The 20,843-nt window shown below is 33.5% G+C and overlaps 1 protein-coding gene across 3 annotated transcripts in view; it reads right to left on the bottom strand.

Annotated features, from left to right (window-relative positions):
* LOC108575979 (echinoderm microtubule-associated protein-like 2) overlaps positions 1 to 3,924 on the bottom strand; it is a 56,555-nt gene extending 52,631 nt beyond the window's left edge. For all 3 annotated transcript variants that reach the window (XM_017938920.1, XM_017938919.1, XM_017938918.1), the window contains exon 1: positions 3,690 to 3,924. In XM_017938920.1, the coding sequence (XP_017794409.1) occupies positions 3,690 to 3,741 (52 nt within the window). In that variant the 5' untranslated portion in view covers positions 3,742 to 3,924. The remainder of the gene's footprint in view (positions 1 to 3,689) is intronic.
* Positions 3,925 to 20,843: the final 16,919 nt, after the last annotated feature.

Genomic DNA, 20,843 nt, shown 5'->3' on the forward strand with positions numbered 1-20,843 from the left:
TAGACCCTCGTGGAATCAGCGGAACCGAAGGTAATTCACTATTCAACGCACTAGTTTTCAATCGTTTTATACTATATGATGAAAAATGAATTCTATATAATAGCGGACGATCTGTTTAATGATTAGATGCTAATGAACCAGCCAGTTTTTTACCCAAACCCGAATTTAGATCGTCAGAAAACGATATATTTCATAATTTTTCCAATTTTGCAAAGTAAACAGAATCAACTACTGCAGAATTGCGCAGTCAAGGATCGACTACTTTTCATGAAAAATTGAAGAAAAAATATATGGCAATGGTAAACAAGCCCCATTTCTCTGCACGATAATATCGACCACATGTTTCATAAATGGCGTTCAAAGTGCTCCATGAATTACGATATAAAATTTTATCTCATCCACCACATTCACCATATCTCTTTTCTACTCGTTATCACATTCCATCATCTTTTTGAACGATAAAGCATTTCAAAATCAAGAGGTGATACAAAATGCGTTCTCTGGTTTTGTAAAATCCAGAAATCCAATACTTCACGAAGAGCATAGTAATTCGATGGTTCAAGTAATACACACTTTGATTAATAATGTTACGTTGAATAAAAAGTAAAAATGTATTTATTAGGTGTAGAAATGCATTCTTTTCTAATGGATTCGTATAGTTGATTCAAAACCACCGAGTTTCTATCCCGATAGTACTCGTAAGCTACTAGAAAAATGGCGGAAGATCATCGACAATAAGGAAATTATTTTCACGATTGATCTGTTTTCATTCTTTAATAAAATTTCGATTGCACCCAAAAGTCGGAAATATTTCAATAAATAACAGTTCAAAATTCTTCATCTGAACATACAACAGTAACAACATACGACAGGAAGTTTCTTCATGGTGTTTCAAATTTTGGTAACTTGAAACTTCGATATTACGTCACTTTAAAGTGTATTTCCTTACTTGAATCCCACATAAGTGTTTAATTAGCGTGGTTTCTGACGTACAGCTGAGGAAAGAGGACAACTAAACATTCTTCAAACAGCATCGAGCATAATATGTGCGAAGAAACGATATTTACGGCGTATAGTGTATGCTGATATGTTAGTATCGAAGATTTCACCATTTGTGCTTCAAATCGGAGACAAGAAGGAAATGAGGGATGCAGGTGTAAAAGGTAGAAATATACACTGTTGGCCAAAAAGAAAAATGTAACACCCAGAAATTAAAGTTGCACAAATCTGGAAGTCGAGCTACTCTGAGGAAACAAATCACCTTTTCTTTTTAAATAAATAAGACATTTTTTAACCAAATTGTAGCCGTTTTTCCTTCTCAACACCCCAAACAATCTATGTAAGTACATTTCAGATTTGTGCAATCTCGTTTTTCAGATGGTGCAATGTCCTTTTTGGCGAGCAGTGTATAAGTTAATAAATTACTTGATTCTGGTGGAAAGACAAAAACGGGAGCCCAGATTTCATCGGAGTTGAACTTATGTTACATTTGCAGTACCGAATCTGCTGCATTTTTTTTTAAACTTTGAACAAAATTTGGAGATAGCACGATTTTTTATAATCATCCATCACTAATACATCCATTCTATGCTAATTTTCAAAACAGTACGAAAGAATGTTTCAAATAGCATGCAAGCTTTTGTTACAAATAATGAATTCAAGTTACACCGATATCTACAATTACATGTACATTCTGCACAGTTCTTTGCAAATTGTACTATAATTCATTAGTGCGTGAAGAGTGAAGAAAAAAGGAAGAAAATAAAACCATTAATTATTTCACAAATTAATCAAACCGGTCAACGAAGAAAATGCTTCTTTGTATTTTCAAAAAGTGTGCAAGGTGATTAGAAAAGATAAAATGCGTAAGATGAACGGTAACTTATTGTACAAATGGTACAAATATTACACTTCTATTTATTTGGTCAGTATTTTGTTTTAATTGATGGTAAGTATGTTTGAAAATAAACAGCCAGTAAAAATGAATATTTTGGTCGGTATAGATAATTAATTGTCAGTATTAAATCGCAGTTTGTCAGTACAATTTTGTTTATTCGGTCTGTATTCGTTTCTTTTCTGGTAAAGAAAATTAAAATTTTTAGATTAGAACATTTTATTACACACACTGACCATCTACTTGAAATACTGACAAATTATCATGTTTACTAATACTTTAATGAAAATAATTGCTTAAAATTTCTTTAAAATACTGACCCAATAACTAGCAGACTAAATATTACAGTATAATCGTGGAACAAAACTTCTGCGTCGAAGTAATTTTTGCGCCATGATTGTACTACTCCTTTGATAGACGATGATTTAAGTATATTAATTATTGAAATATCACCATGTTTTAGAAATAAACGTATCGCAGAAAAATGGTAATTGGCAATAATGGTAATGACGATGTTCTCTTAACAGAGAGATTACGCGTATTGTATCAACGTGACAGCCGTTCAATTCATAACGTGGTAATTGATTATCGCGTATTATACGTAATACGCGTAATTTCCACAACGATAAATTTGGCGAAGTGCAGACATTGTACGCTATTAGATTTTTTCACGGGGATGAAACTCTCAAGTGAAATTGTTTAGAATGATGTTCCAAGAGCAATTCTTACAATCTTCTAAACATCATTTTGAACTATCATCGAAATGACAAGGTGATGTAAAAATGGTAATAATCTGACGAATGTAGCAAAATCTTCAATTTTAATAAAAAATTGAACTTTATATTAATAACTGAAAACTCACGGTACGTAGTTCTATTTAAAGACACAGAAATGATCTTGAAATGTGTAAAAAAAATTACCATGACCTAATTGCTCTATCACAATGCAGGCTTTCTTAAGTCTTTACAATTGTTTTCCCAACCAATTTCTCGTATCTTTAAAAATAACGGAGATATTGTACACTTGGTGACCACACTGACCGAGATATTCTGCGTATTGCATAACACGAATTACATTATCTCATCATTTCCTTCATCGTTCGTCATCTGTTAAATAAAATTTGCATTTCTGCTTTATGTATTCGTATATGTACAGATATTAAACAGTTCTTTACACGGATACAATAAATACAAACAGAAGCTTGAATTAGTTGCGATTCTAACGTGTTACGTAAAAATGAGATTGTAAGTCCTTAAAATAAGATCTGCTCGAATATTTTCCTTCGCAAAGTGTAGTTTTAAGTTATTAATACTCATCCCCTGCGGTGTACGAGAGAAAATAAAAACAAAGGCGTAACGTTAAGGTTTTGTATTATTTTCAGTACCACGCGTCACGGTAATGAACTTTGCAAATTAAGGATCTCTGTAAACAGCAGCCAAGAGTCGCCATTTTGCACAGAATTTACTTCAGTTCAAGTTTTAATCGCGCGAATCGAAGAAAATTGCTAAGATCGATCAAAATGTTACACTAAAATACTTTCCCAAAAACTGTAATGTAGTTTCCTATTTTACCTTTTGCCAATAAAAAAAAGTTGCACGTACAATAGATATTTATTCAAATATACATATACATATACGAAAATTATGAGAATTCAACTGTCGCTGCGTTAACCTTCGACACTTCGAACCAGGTTTCTTTTTTTCTATCGAGCGTTTTACGTTCTCTACTTCGTTGAAATATCTATTTAACGAGAATTCGAGGAAGAAAAGTCGTCCTAAATGCTAATAATACTCACGCCATGCCTGCTCCGCTTCATCGATGGTGTCCATCGTGTCCGGCGTGGACATTGCGATTAACCCCTCGTGATGACCCCGACGTATTAATACATTATTCAATTGAACTGATTAACAAGCGCAAACAGAGCCAATGTACTGTCTCGCACCATGTCTCCTGGACCGAGTGACTTTTCTCTCGGAACACGAGATAAGCGCACGAGTGCTACAGAATAACTAATTACCACATTTGATCGCTTTTGCGGGAGACTGATGTGCAATATTAATAATCTGCTGGATAATTGATCTTCTTCATTCTGAAGATTCTTCGAGAAATTTATGTATTCTTCTTGAGAGGAGGGATTACATTTTTCATAGTATTTCTTTCGTTCCACAATAGTGACACCTTACCCATCGTTTATTTCCTAATTGAAAAAGGAAAAATTTTTTCTCAATACAGCGGGTCGAGCAGAAAGTTCGGACCGATTTTTGACGAATACGTTAGGACGAATGAAACTCGATGAAAAGATAGAAGGATAATTTTTTCACGCGTACTTTTGGAAATCTATTCGTTACAATTGGGTAATAGCTTTTTCTCGGAGTTATGGTATTCTAAAAGTGGAAGAAAATAGAGTAGGCTACCGACACTTGACGTTTCTCTAAATTAATATTTACTAAAAAGGGAAAAATACCGCTGGTAAGTGCTTAATGTTTAAGGAGAAGGCAGTCTATCGGAAAAAATTGATCACAAATGATTTGCAAAATTTCGTTCTTGAAAAGAAATTTTAGGAATGAACTTTTTGACAAAATGGAACTATCAAATTGGCGGGAAACGGCGAAAAGTTATAGAACAAAACGGTGCATATCTTGTAAAGAAATTATTGCTTTAAAACGTAGAATTCACTTATTTACTTAAAAATCGGCACGAATTTTCTGCTCAATCCAATATTATGCGATACGTTGTGAACTGATAGCAAAAAACGACGTATTATTAATCTTCGTATTATATAAATATATTATACATCGCACTATATACACATATAGTCGTACATGTATTTATATGCAGTTGTCAAAGAAAAGAATAAAATATTAGTATTGGGTGTATAGAAATGAAAGCAAGTAGAAAATTTTTTTGAGAATTGAATTAATTGTAATTTGAAGTAGACGATTTAATGAAGGGATTACAAATTATATTAATGCAAACTAGAAAGAGCCGCATCTTGAAATCTATTGTAAGATATTTACATGTATTAGAGAAGTAAGCTTGATAACAGTTTTGTTGTGAATGGAATTTATTACTAACCGCTAAATATGAATTGAAAGTTGAATAGGTAAGTACTTCATCTGAAGGTGTGCACTTTTCTGAACGTAAGATGTCTTATTAATTTACGGCTATTTTAAAATGTTAAAAGATAGAAATTTTTTCAAAGTATTCTTGTACTCTTGTTAGTATTCGGACACTCTTTAGAACAGTATAACTTTTTATAAATTTGACCAAATTACTCGAGATTTTTTAAGAAGTTGGAAGGATTAGTTTACTGGATGACGTGTGAAAAAATTTTTGAAGAAATTCTAATTTGTGGAAATCGCGAGGAAAATAGCAAAGGTCACTTTCTGCAACTATTTTGTTTGAGTCCGTAATGAAAATTTCATCGAAATCGATTAACATTGCTAGGAGCTACACAAACGGTTGGAAATTGGGAAAACTGCAGTTTCTCACGACTTTCGGCCCATAACTAATAAATTTGAAGATTCTTCTAGCTTTCGATGCCTATCGCTTGTTTCCGATTTCGATGAAATTTTCAGCATGCAGAGAGAAATCTATAAAACATACGCTTTAAATTTTCATTACAAGCTTAGATAAAAAAGTTTGTTAAAAGTGATCTTTCCAATTTTCTTCGCGATTCCCACAAATTGCAATTTTTTTTTTAAAATTCTTTGAACACGTTATCTAGAAAACTAATCCTTCTAACTTCTAAAAGAAACTCAAGTCCTTTGGTCCAATTTTAAGAAAGTTATACTGTTCTAAAGAGTGTTCGAATATTAGTAAGAGTCACTGTATACATACACATATACATAATTTTTATTGTTTTTCAATCCTACATCCTTTTATTTCACTAGGAATAAGTAGAAAATCCTGAAGGAACATGGATTGTGTATAACTTATAAAAAGTCTCTCAAAAAATAACAGTATCCTAAAAAAACAATGATCGTTCTTCCATTATAATATCGTAAACAATACACAAAAGAAACGGGAGATCCGTTCCACAAAGTTCATAATGTGCACATTATCTTGTATGATTATATGTAAATTGTTTTGTGGTGTAGAATTGTTTAACAACCTATTTCCCATAATTATCATACTGAATACTAATCGCAAACCGTTCCATTCGCATTAATAAACTACTAACGCGATAATTATAACGTTCAAATTTACAGACTCATTTATAAAATGTAATTTCGCAGAACCGAAAGTGTAACCAGTAGAAGATGTAATGTTACAATTACGATCAAATATTTCACTAACAATTAATCGACGAATCAGTGGTCACAATCGATCAAAAAAATTTCTTGCATAGCGTATTAATCTGTTGATTCACTTCTAAGTAAGAAAAGAGAAAAAAGAAATGCAAATTTCAAGGTGAAAATTCGTGTGAAAATAAGGAGCGACAATTTCAACGAAATACCTTCTTATCAAAGAAAGATCTGCCTGCTCAGATTCTAATTATCTGTATCGCGAACACTCGATGCTTGTAATTAACGAACCGTGAAATATGATCTTGAAACAACGTGACAAGTTAAATAACCATTTATCAAGCGAAAAATCGCGAGTAAAGTTGGTCAATTTCAGCCAATTAGCGAAGTGCAATTAGCGCGATGAAAGTTCAGCGTGAATGAATCGAAAGAACTTCCCTTAACGAACGTGACACAATAATTGCGAGTCTAGAAGGATGGCTAACGTCGTCTCTGGAAAGCAACGAGATTGCCGAGGAAAGGCGAATTCATTGAAAGTGAAACATGCACACAGCTGTTACAAGTCGCGATAAACAATTCGTACGAGGCACGCCACACGACTCACGGTGAGTGGTTTTATGGTCGAAACACTAGGTCAGTATTTCTCAAGATTCTTTTTTTTCCATCGGTGTGAGTCGTTTAAATTAAAAAAAAAACAAATCGGCTAGTTGCAAAATGTAATTCGTATAATCGTTTCTTCTAGAGCGTTTAATTAATTCTGTGAAGCAATTAGGATATTTCATCACGTTTGAAGACACCGATTTCAATTTCATTTCCTTTGTTGCTTCAGTTATACACTGTCTTCAATTGCGAGTAGCAATATAAGCGACGATACGTATTCTGTTATCGTAAAAGGACTGTTGCCTCGCAAGAAATCGCGACGAACCCTCGGTCTGCCGGATTATCGTCATACACTTGTTCAATTACACTTGGCCGCCAGACCGAGGTACCGGTCCTCTCGCGCGTACCGTACCCCCCGTGGAGAGGTCACGTACGCGGTGAAAAGTTACGCGGCAACCCCTGGGAAAAACCCAAAAATGGGGGTTTTCTAATGTTAAGCAACAATCCCCTTCCCTTGGAAAGAGCTGCGTCCCACCTAAAGAACCTCCTCCAATGAGGAGTCAGCACCTACAACCCCCAGAAGAAATCGGCCACCAATCAGCAACTGGCCGAGCGGATAAAACTAAGGAAACGAGGCAGAAGCGCGTCCTTTTTTGGAAGTCTTGGCAGTTGGTCTTACGAAAATTAGTATTTTGATAGTCTCGTGGCGACATCACCTCAAGTATCACTCTTTTGCAAATAAAACACTGAATAAATCAAGTACCGGTTCGGCAATTAAGCATCGAACATTACGCGACCCGAACAAGGACTCAAACGTACATAATTTCGAGAAATGGAGTTTTAGATGAAGTATTAGGTCGTCCCATAAGTTTATGTTGAATTTTATAATTCAGATCAATATTTCCAACGAACCTTTAAATTTGATTAAAAAGAAAAGAAAACGTAAGCGTCTTTCCATTCCACAATTTTCTTTCCACTTTTTTTTCTTTTTTGGTAAGACGTTTATGTCGCCGCTGTAGAATTTCCTCGGTTTTGTCATTGAAATATTTTTCGCCTTCGACATGAACTTATGTGAGAGGACCAAATATTGTAGGACAAGAGTTTAGAAACAAAGCTGTGCATTTATGTATAGTAAATGTTAATTAAATATATTCTAAATATTTTTCACAATTTATTACAGGACAGAGTAAAAGAAAGGAAGCATAAATTAAAAATCATGTTTAGGTCGACAACTACCCTAATAATAGGGGTAGAGGGCTAAAACTTTGCGAAAATGGTTTTCCTAGGGATCTCTTTCAATCGACGTGTCACACGTTTCATTTGGTTTAGTGGTTCTTTTGCAATGCTTATTAGGCTAGACCCTTTAGAATTACAAATAACACTAAGGTAACCTCTGATTCTTTGTACTCTATGTAATGTATGTAGTATCGAACGTACTGCCAAATTTATGGTATCTCTGTATAAAAAGGTTTTCCCACATATATAAATAAATAAATTTTTGAATTAGTGAAAGTACAAAATCTTGACGAATCTAAAAAAATTATTAAGGGACTGAAGATCTTTTGAAAGGTAAAAAGATTTGTTCCGCTGCAAACAATTATAGAGTTATCAATTAGAAATCACAATGATAATTGCAGCCCTGTCAAAATTGAATCGAATGTACGGATCTGATAAGTTTCTCTAAAGCTATTAGTCACATATACAGGGTGTCCCAGGTTTTAACGGCCAAACGTTGTCAGTATATTCCATGAGTTGAAATTAGAAAAAAATGTTATACAAACATAGGTCTTTTGAAGCTTTATTAAAAAGTTATGGCAATAATACAAAATTAAGAGCAGACTCGCGGTTGCAGCGATATAATACAGCGATAGATCAGCAATATTTACGTTTACTCTGTTTATGCAAGAAGTAACTAATACTCCATCTTAAAAACGTCCACCGTTTATGGCAATGCAAGATTGACACCAGAAAACAGAATTTATTACTCTGTGAATTTCGTTATTATTTTGTTTCATTTCAATAAATGCATCGTTAAATTTTTGTATCAATTCAGTACGCGATCTTATAAATATCGCGCAAATATTGATCATCTATTTCTGTACTATGTACATCGCAGTAACCGTGATTCTGCTATTGTCCTCTTAATTTCGTATCACTGCCATAACTTTTTAATAAAGCTTCAAAAGACCTATGTTTGTATAACATTTTTTTCTAATTTCAACCCATGGAATATACTGACAACGTTTGGCCGTTAAAGCCTGGGACACCCTGTACATACAGTTTCGTAGAAAAAACTGTAAATTGGAACCATTTTTTAATTAAATTTTCTTTAAGTAAAATAATCTTCAATGTACGTTAACAGGATTGCGAAAATTTTATTATAAATATGATCGTCAAACTGAGAAACACACATATACATATTATATTCTATTGCAATTAATTACAGGTTATTATAACTTTGTTATTGTATACAAGTAATTAGATTACAATTTTTTAGAAAGTAATTTTACTTTGCATAAAACTAAGCATTAATCACTTTAATCTGCAGTAAAAACAAATTCTTGTCAAAAATCGTGGAGATTGTTTTTTACATATTGAATTTTAATGCAAAAATTTATATTAAATCTGACATTAATATAAACAGTTGAAAACTATTGCTTTATATTATTTTATGTCCAAGTACATAGAGTATAGAAATGATCGAAAGTTATTACATATAGCAAAAAGAGGATTCTAGTTGAAATTGAAATGACTGATTTATGAGAGCTCAATGCAGTATGTGGTTATGATTATTTTGATTTATTTACTGTCATGAAAGCTAGTTTCACATACGAAGAACATAGTGATTTATGAATTATCGCACTGGCCGGTTTCCCGTATTGTTTTCTATGATTTATACTAAAACATAAAGCTTTCCTAAATCATGCTGTGCCACAAATTTTCACATAGTATTATTTTCAGAAAAATCAATTCTACAATTGTGCTGTTTCTGTTTTCTTCATAAACTTCGTGAAGTAATTATCCTTAAAATCCTTGCAAACGTGAAAATCCTGTTTCATAAACATTTTCCTTTCAATGCCTATTCATTTTCACTTGATGGTACATACACTACCGGCCAAAAATTTGGAATCACCTCCCACTTTTCATCAATATTAAATCTGCTGCTAATTTTTTATAGATTTGAAGTTTATCTCAATTCTACTTTTACCAATTTATCTCATATCAATTGATTCGAATGAGAAAAAATTCTCAAAGTCGCTGACCTTTTTCTCGAAATTTTTGTGTAAATTGCAATGCTCGGTGATTCCAAACTTTTGGCCGGTAATGTATAAGTATTTTCAACTGCATTTGCTTCACTATCATTACCTTTCAATTTTCTTTATTCCTTTTTCTATCAATGGACTTATTTACAATCCATTTTCCTTCAAATTTTAGTCATCTTTCTTTTGTGTACTCGAATCATAGTAAACGATATAATTTTTTGTACATCCACTAAATAAATCGAGCAATAGTGCTTTAAACGTGACAAGAAAAACTGACAAACAAGTAGTACCTAAAGAAAAATTGGGAACGATTGTACCCGACTTGAAAATAGGGAAACGAAAATCATAAATGAATCGTAAATTTGATTTATTTTTGGCTAAAATTTCAATTCTATTCAATTATACACGATACATGTACACATCAGTTGTTCATTATAACTAGGGTTATAACTAGATCAGTTATTCTCTAAAAGTTGAGTCTATGAAAAGAACAACTAACGATACTTTGCTATTATTTACCTATATATATACGGTTTGCAATTTACGATATGTGACTAAGCGTACGCTATAGTTTTCAGTAGTAACGCAACACGAGGAGATACATACATAAAAACAAATTTCGTATTTGACAACGGATGTTAGTGTGCGATAGTAGGTACTTATATAATCGATGTAAAAATAAAACAGGGAACAGTGGAAAGAAGAAGTTGGAAGCAAAAAAATAGTAGATTGCGAGGAAAAGAAACTGAATATATTCGCCAGTGTTAACATAAAGTTTAGCGAATATAACGTGCTTTACTGTTACAACATAAATTTTAATAATAATAAAACAATATTTTCTAATATTTTTCGGACACTGTTTACACGCGTATCAAACTTATCACGCTTATCAAAAAGTTATGGAAATTAGGATATACGATTTTCAGATAGAAATCTATGTTAACGTTAATATTGCATGAAATTTACATTTACAAGAAAACTAGTTCTTCTTGTAAGTTGCATTTTACGTTCAAAGTGTAAGGATAAAATCGTTACATAAATGATATTTAATCAGTTGGTAACCAGAAGAATATTTAACTAATGATTAGCAATTTCACGTAAGAAAATGCGACTGCTTGCGAGAAAATACAATATACAGGGTGTCCGGTAACTCCTCGAACACCCGGAAATGGGGGGTTGCTGGGGTGATTCTGAACAACTTTTTCCTTTACCAAAATACAGTTTGAAGCTTCGTTTTCGAGTTATTAACGAAAAACACTGGCCAATCACAGCGTGCGTAGAGCCCGCGCTCAGGGACGAAGAACAGAGACTCATCCGTGCGCGATCGAACAAATGCGTACGCGAGACTTCTCGGTTGTCGATCGCTGAATATTGTTTCGTTGGTTGCGAGTCCATATTTTGAATTGTTTCAATGTGATGATATTGTAAAATTTTCGGAGAGATTTGTCACCCCAGCAACCCCCCATTTCCAGGTGTTCGGGGAGTTACGGGACACCCTGTACAACAATATTGTCTAACTAAAATGGCATACTTGCTGTTTCTTTCCTTAATATGTATAAACGTTTTCAAAAATTGAAAACAACAAATATAACAATAATAATTGATAACACACTTGAATTACGTTGAAAGAAAAAAATAATTATTTTTCTCCGTTTAGGACATTTACTAATACGAAGAAGAAACGTTTCTTCGCTGCAAATTAATATTCCTTAACACGGAACGCAAATCGAAACGTGTTCTACAATATGTTACTAAATTTAGAAACCGAATGTCAGCATTATGTAAGCTTATGTATTTTTCGGAGATATGAAAAGGCGTTTAGTATCTCCCCTTCAATGTCCGAAGATAATAGTACTGAATAAGTTATCATGTAAGCCTCCCCAGCTGAAAGTTTCAATCTACTGCTCTACGTTCCATTAAGTTTTCCAAAATGTTATTAACAGCTGACGTCCTACGTTCAAGATAAGTGCATATTTCAATATTTCTTCAATAAATAGTAACGATCACAATTGTCTATCATTTCGTCTCTTTATAAATGATATATTTTGTTGATCTCAACGAAGGTATTGTTTTACACAGTTTGTTCTTAATTTCCGGTGAAATATGTGTAACATTTATATTGGATTCGAAAGAAGAGTTAAAAATCTGAAAATAGTACATTGGAATGTAAATTTTGGAAGATTTTTAAAAATTAAATGGAAAGATCGACTTTTACACGTTCAACTTCACGAAAAATAATATAGACCGCGGTGTATAAAATTATACAGAGGAATCATTATTATCGTTCGTTCAAAATAGGCAAACTTTTCGAAATCTGTCGATCGATATCGAATAAAAATGATTTTCAAAATATATACTGTAACTGTGAAAAATGAATAATATTTATGCGAAGGAAGAATATATATCGCAAGTGTAAAAACTCACAGCTCTGTTTTCTTATGCGCCTCCATTAAAAGAACGAAAACTTAATTTTTACATTCTTATTTCCCGCTGATTCAATTGAACGATTTGATCAACAAAAGCAAATTCAAGCTTATCGTTATTTCCAAAAGTAAACTGTTGACACAGCGTTTCCAATATTTGCCCAAGTACCGAACCCGAAAGAGGTGCTCAAAGTTTAACAGATCAATTCTCCGAAACCACAATAGAAAATACGTCCGCGTCGACAACGTGTGTGCTTTCGAGTACCGGTCGTGAAATTCCCTATTAAAAGTTCACACGTCTTCACACAGTAATCCAGTTGTCTCGCGACGCAAAAACGGAGAGAAGAGAAAAGGAAACATGGAGCCAATTAAAGTTTCAAAGATCCACCTCACTCATTTGCATCCTCACTGAATCCTCTTCAACGATAACGCGTCGAATCACACACCATGGTCGAACGATAAGTCTCCGAGAAACGATTTTGCACTGGAACGCGTTGGAAACACTGTTGTCGAAACGAAACACGCGGCTGAAACGAACGGAATGAACGTGTGCGAAACCTCGATTCTCGCGATGTTCCTCGTAGCACAAAGTGTGCTTCTGTATTTGACGTGGACGACGATTCACAGAAAAACATCAAACAAACAAATATACCAAGACCGTGTTCACGACTGTCTCGCAATAGAGAATCCTTTCGATCAGTTCGAACAAGCCACTTTGTACTTTCCCCCGAATTTTTCCGTTACAGATAGTAGAAGGACGCCGTGAGAGCTCGTGCCACGTGTGTTTTCCGTGCGGCTGCCCCAACGTAACTGTCAGCTTGAGGTACAGCTGCTTAGGCGCGATCAATACGTTCTAGATACTCCAGATGATTCAGATGATTCAGCTACGCTACGAGGGCCATTGACTAGGGTCACGATAAACGTTGGTACACGCACCGAGGATTGCTATGTACTACGTACCTCGGTATGTTTTTTTCTTTTATGCTTGCCCTTGCTGCAAAGCGACGTGTTGCTTGGATTGATTAATTGCTTTCGCCGGTATTAACGATAAGGGGTGAGAAGAGCTGACGATAATTTCACGTATAAAATTTGTCAGAGATGCGGCTATCGTAAGTTGAAACGATCGAGGAGTTTTGTGAAAGAAGAAGGATGAGACAGTGAACTGTTTCAGTTTAACTTACGGATCAACTGTATACGCTGCTCTGACCTTTATCGATGGAGTATTGAAACGAAATTTGGAGGGAAGATTTCTAAACACAGTTAACAAGGCTCTACCAAAAAATGATCCATAGACGTATAGGTCTCTCTTTCAGAAAGCCCCTCGACTTAATGGTTGAATGTGAAGTAATGTAACGAAAGTGATTACAAGTAGAATATTTTTAGGTAACGAATGTACTGTGTTTCTTATGTGTGCGCATATAATCTTGTAAGCTGAGAAATTGTAGACTGTTCTAGTGAATTAAGAACTTATAAGCACGATAAATCGAGATGCTACGTAGGTACGTAATAATGGCGAAGGCATTAAAATTTAATGAGTCTAAGATTAGATACGACTAGGCGCCAGTGAATTATTCACATATTTTAGTCGAAGGTAATTTTACCTGAGAAATAATAAACTGGGTAAAAGTTTAATTGGGATAATATGGAGTTAGTTTTATTCAAAATCGATCCCATTGAGAGCAATCATTCGTGTAAAGTACAATTATATTGTAATGAAATTGTGAATAATATTACGAAGATTTAATTTTCTTCAATATCTCTTAATACCTCTTTATGCAAATCCTCGACCTAACCTAACTTCTGTGAAATTTCTTCATTACTTGTAACGATGCTTTTTCTACTTATGCACTAACCGCGCATCGCATAATAATTTGCACCATAATATAATTTAACATACCGTTCATCGAAACTGATTATTTTGATTTCTCTAAAAGGGAAAAAAAATCTCGATACATTATCTCAGATGATTTGAAATTAAACAATAATTTTATAATTTTCAGATTTTCTTAAATAATTGGGTAAATACGAAATGCATTCGTATATTTAACAATCTATCCTTTCATTGATACGATTAAAAATATAACTTCAATTTTTTTAACACCCATTTTCAACGTTACCAAAAGTATCTCTTATTATGCAATCCTTCTCGTACACGATTATTGCAGTGCTCGTTGCGAGGATTATACCCTTTTAACTGGAAACGCCTATCACGTAGGTGCCAGCGAAACGACTGTACCCATTTCCGGAGATTAGATTAGACACGATCGATTTGCTCTAATGAAAGAATCGCATCCTGAATATCGGATACGCCCTGGCGATTCTTCGAAATCATCTTGTCCTATATCGGGGGAGTTGTTCCATTAAAACTGTTTCTGTTATATCATCCTCCGGCACGATTCCAATGAAGTTCCTGGCAAAATAAGGTCAAGCCGCGACGAATTATAAATACTCCTTGAGTAATCGTTCCACGTAGCACCGAATCGTGGATTTTTACGAGGCTTTATGATTCCAGATTTAAATGACAAATAAATCGAGTGGAATGGCATCGATTGAAACGTTCGAGAAGCTAAAACACAGAAGCAGGACTGTAAGATCTACTAATTTTCTGTATTTATTAGTTTAGTTTGTTGAAGAATAAGTAGGTACAGGCTGTTTTGCAAGTAGCTTAATATTCCTTTATTAGAAAACGAAGAACCCTCGCGTTCACTTAAGAAAGTATCAATTTTTTTTTCAGCTTTTATTTTGTAATACGTCCAATTGACATTAGGTAAATTCTTTTATACTAGGTTAGTTTACGTAGCACGTGAATGACAATCCCCCAGCGAGATTCCATCTACTGTTTTTTTCTTATGTTGACAAATCCTTTTCAGCCTTCAAGAAAAAATTAATAACATCAGATTATGTTTCTTTTGGAATTACTCGACGTTTGTTTGAAAACATTTGACAGTATTAATAGTTTGGAAAATACTCTGATATCTAATATACCTGAGGTATGTTATAGTGTATTTCAAAATAATCGTTATAGTAAATATCAAGTGTCAAATCATGACTGAATTAATATTTGAGTGTTGAGTGTACATACTGAAATAATTATTTTACATTGACAGTTGTCATTTATTAACCAAATTTGCAACTTTTGTAAGATTAGGTAGAAACAAAACTTGCTCGTAATAACATTAAAGAAAACAGCTGTTCGAATAATAAAAAAAGAAGAGAAGTATTGATAGTGCTTATAAATGTAACAAATAATATCTGTAAGAGGCACAAAATGCATTTTTTATAAATATTGAAAAATTTAATAGGAATAAACTAAAATCTCGTTAACGAACTTTGTTGAAAACAGTCCATCATAAAAAATATACTCGTATAAATAATGTAAGAAACAGATTAATTTCGACAAGCTACTTCATGTTTGATAAAAAATATGGAAGTTTCGGTTACATAGTTGAAACAATGAATACGCCACACATTTAAGCAACGTATATTTGTTATTTTATAATATTTCTTCCTTTCTGAATGTTAGACGCCACTAAGAAAGTTTCTTTCCATCCACGTGAATTTGTCGACGTTGTTACAATTGACAAATTTCTTTGCGTAAGTTAGCATCATACCGTCACCTTCATATTGCAGCTAGACATCTTAAATTCATTAGTAGAAACTTATCCATTTTTAATATCTGCAAGTACCGCCAGAGTTGTCCACTTTTAGCATACCATAGTTGCAAGAAAAATACGACTTCGGGTACACTTATCCAGAAAATGTCAATTTTCGAAAATTAGGGAAGTGCAACGAAAAAAAGAAAATTCAATTATTGCCTTTTTTTTAGAATTTATGAGTGGAGTAATGAATTATCTAGTGGCAGTATTAAAGTGACTATACAGGTTGTCCCGTAACTCCTTGCACACCCGGAAATGGGGGGTTGCTGTTTGAAGCTTCATTTTTGAATTATTAACGAAAAACACTGGCCAATCAGAGCGCGCGTAGAGCCCGCGCTCAGGGACGAAGAACAGAGGCTCATTCGCGCGCGATTCCGACTATTTGCAATTTTTTCAAAAATTTATACAAACGTGGGAATGACGGCAAGAAACCGTTTCTCTAAGCCTTATAAAAATAGCGGTGCAAAGTCAAAATTTTTACGCATTTGTTCACGATCGCGCGCGGATGAAAGTCAGCGCTCCCATGCCTGGGTGCGGGCTCTACGCGCGCTCTGATTGGCCAGTGTTTTTCGTTAATAACTCGAAAACGAAGCTTCAAACTACATTTTGGATAAGGAAAAAGTTGTTCAGGGTCACCACAGCAACCCCCCATTTCCGGGTGTTCGAGGAGTTACGGGACACCCTGTACATATGTCAGTAAAAATATGCATATGTGCTCGTTACACTACGAGATTCCAAACTGAATTATTATTTTTTTTGGATTTTAATAATTTTACAACAATTGTTTAGATTTAGATTCACATTCAATAAGTGTCCTAATATTTATGAACGGAATTGTAAATACATATTGATACCTTTTTCTGCTTCCACGATGGCACAATGGCAAAATGTTTAACCGGAATTGCTTAACGACGATATTTTTAGAAGGTCCATTTTTTGTTCCGCAGAAGTTAGACGTTCAGTATGAGAATAGGTTAATTATATACACAACATTATTAATAGCCGATAAAGATGTTCGGTAGATATAACACGTCTCTGTTTCCTCTTTCCTCGCTGTACAGGTGCACAAACAACTAATCAATAAATTAGATCACGTCAACTTTTCTCTCAAACTTAGGCTATTTTTTTTTTTTTAGTTATTTTATGGTAAAATCATATTACTCCGTGCAATATAATTCTAGCTAAGCACGTCGTTGTTATGAAATTAATTATCTGTTTCGATTGGTATATTTCAGTTGCGACTTAAAATTGTAATTGCCTTTAACTGTTGTAGACTTGATTGAGATTAAAAGGAGAATCTTGATCATTTTTTCTGTAAACACGATATATTGATACTATTTTTGTTAAGGACACTGCACTCTGTTTATGGTACAAATGGAAATTTGCTCTTTCATAAACGTCAAAAATTTAACGATTAGATAACGATAAGAATTGGACAACCTCAGTTCAGTCTCGATATACGTATTATAATATTAATGATATTTGAAGCATCAGATAGATAGAATCAGAAAACTCTAAAAAATATAGAATGTGTACCATTGAACAGCTCATGCCTCCTATAGGTTCAACTTTCCTAAGAAGCCATACATAGAGATGAAAATGTAAAGTATAATGGGACTAAGCACTGATAGATTAAGATTAGAGTAAAATTAGAACGAGCAGAATTATAACTAGTACAAGCACTAAAATAGAACGAACTCAATCTGAACGCGAATAGAATTTGACTAAAATTCCAATTTATCTCTGGATTTTACATTTTGATTCTATATTCTGCGAATTTTCTAATACATGTGCCAATCGTGGACCCTAATTTTTATAATATTTGTATAAGTAATACACAGAGTTGAACATTAAATCTTGTATTTGAACTGAGGATTTGTATACACTGATCTACGTATGTACATACGTATTTATTTACTTTTCGTTTTTCAAATTGTTTACTTTATTGTTTGTCCTACTATGAACTATTTTCAGTAATCTCTCTAAAAAGTACTACTGTTAGTGACATTTTCCAACCTTCTTCTTGACCAACCTTCCTCTGAATTTTACAAATTAACTTCGTACTGTTTTTCAAGTGCTTAAATTTACCTTTTTAGTATATTTTACAGTATGCGTTTGTAACTTTAAGTGCATATAAATAAATTCAGGGAATATCTTGATTATTCATAACGTCTGATAACGAGGCTGTAATTATTTTGTTATAAACTTTAATAATATTCGATACACACGTACTACAGTGAAATTCTTGTTTTACAATATTTATAAAAATTGAAGCTTCTAAAAGTGGGTAAAAGTTTGGGAATTTTTTTCACAGGTAAATTACTGAATGAAAAGTTCCAATTATTTCAGAGAATGTAAACGTAACTTTCAGCTCTCTTCTCCAACATTTAAAAAGTTAAAATGTTACATTGGAAAAAAATTGGAAAGCTGAAAGTTGCATTTACACTGCCGCTCGTAAGTATTAGGACACCCATTATGTTCGTATAGAAACTACAATTATATTATGATTTAAATTACGCTTCCTCGCCGAAATTGGTGTTATGTATTAGTAAAAACATACACATACGTTCGTTATACTTCGAGATTCAAGAATGAATAATTTCTTTTTTAGGATTTTAATAATTTTGTAATGACTTTTGTGAGTCAAATGATTTTATATTAAACTTGTAATAGAAAATAGGATTGCTTCACATTCGGTAAGTAGACTTTAGTGGATTTCAGTAAATTTCAGTAGAATTCGCTAGATTTCAGTAGATTTTAGGAGAATTCAGTAGATTTCAGTAAATTTTAGTAAAATTCAGTAGAATTCGGTAGATTTCAGTAGATTTAAGGAGAATTCAGTAGATTTCAGTAAATTTTAGTAAAATTCAGTAGAATTCGCTAGATTTCAGTAGATTTAAGGAGAATTCAGTAGATTTCAGTAAATTTTAGTAAAATTCAGTAAAATTCGCTAGATTTCAGTACAGTTTAGGAGAATTCAGTAAATTTCAGTAAATTTTAGTAAAATTCAGTAAAATTCGCTAGATTTCAGTAGATTTTAGGAGAATTCAGTAGATTTCAGTAAATTTTAATAAAATTCAGTAAAATTCGCTAGATTTCAGTAGATTTCAGTAAATTTTAGTAAAATTCAGTAGAATTCGTTAGATTTCAGTAGATTTCAGTAAATTTTAGTAAAATTCAGTAGAATTCGCTAAATTTCAGTAGATTTTAGGAGAATTCAGTAGATTTCCGTAGGTTTGAAAAGGTTTCAATAGATATTAGTAGAATACAGTAGATTTTAATAGAATTCAGCAGATTTCAATTTTTAGTAGATTTCAGTAAGCTTCACATTCGGTAAGTGTCCTAATACTTACGAGCGGAAGAAAAAAATTGGAAACTTTTCATTTAATAGTAACCTACCAAAAAAATTTCCAAATTCTCACCTATTTTAGACGCCTCGTAGTTGTGTGCCCCCTTAAATAAAATTGAATGCACGATATCAGCCTACCAACTTGAAATTTTCTCGGAACAATATTTTCACTTATATAGTTACACTGTACTAAAAAAAAAAACAAAGAAGAAGACTCATTCCTGAATTAGACATATCATTCGTTGTGTTCATTCGAAATGTCAGTTTTCGACAAATTTTCAAATAACTCAAACGAAATGAACGAAGTGCTCGAATGCCACAAATAATTCAAAAGAATTCAGGTGATCGTTGAAATTTCGTAAAATTCCAGCCAGAACCGTTACGCGTTGGTTACCCGGAGAAACGAAATGGCGAATCGACATTAATGAAAGAACAGGATGAACACGGCACACCTTTGCATAACGTCATCGTACCACCTTGAATGGCTTATATAATAGGTGACACCAGCCACTGTACAATGTCTATTTTCCACGTTTACGACGCACATTTGACTCTAACGTTCAAGTATTCCCAAGGCGCCGCGCCGTTCGAATTACAAAATTTACGGATCCAAAGTTACGACTTGTAGTTCCTGAAACTATGAATTCTAAAGTTACGAGTGTCATTCCGCTCAGGTCTGCAGAATATCTTTCGCTGTTATTTTTAGCGTTCTCGTATTTTTCACGCAGTTCTTATCTATCGTATATAGGTTAATGAGGCCAGTTTTAATGTCTCCATGGGTGTTAATATTTTATCAACATACAAGGAGTTTGTGTTGCAAATATTGCAGTATTATATTTGATGTCACACGTATTATTGAAGTTGAATATTAAAAAGCAGTTTTCTACGTCGATATTAATACAGAAGCAGGGCGTATGTTCCTTTCTTTCTCGTTGAAGCGTTCCAATTGAAATTGTTATTTCAAAATTGCGACATCGATAGAAGTAAAATTTCATTAAATTTAAAATTATAAGCGTAAAATTTTGATAATTTTCTTAGTACCATGCGCACACTTGAAAATCGTACACAATACTCCTTCGCTTTGTACATATGTTCCAATTACGTGTGAACCCTTGCATTGTCCCAATAAATTACCATAACTGTAACTTGCTTTCTATTTAGAGTACCGTATCGTGTTGGATGACTGTGGAAATAGATGAAACAGCATCAAATAGTGAACGCTATTTTTTCGTATGTTGCAGCAAATTTAAAAAATTAATGTAACGAAGATTTGAAATAAAATTTACAAAGCACATACACTACCGGTCGAAAGTCTGGAATCACTGTGCATTGCAAGTTACGCAAAAATTTTCAGAAAAAGGTTTGCAATCTCACGAATTTTTTATCATTCCAATGGGTCTCCACGGCGCCA

The sequence above is a fragment of the Habropoda laboriosa genome, unplaced genomic scaffold, assembly GCF_001263275.1.
Source record: "Habropoda laboriosa isolate 0110345459 unplaced genomic scaffold, ASM126327v1 scaffold337, whole genome shotgun sequence".
NCBI classification, from domain to species: domain Eukaryota; kingdom Metazoa; phylum Arthropoda; class Insecta; order Hymenoptera; family Apidae; genus Habropoda; species Habropoda laboriosa.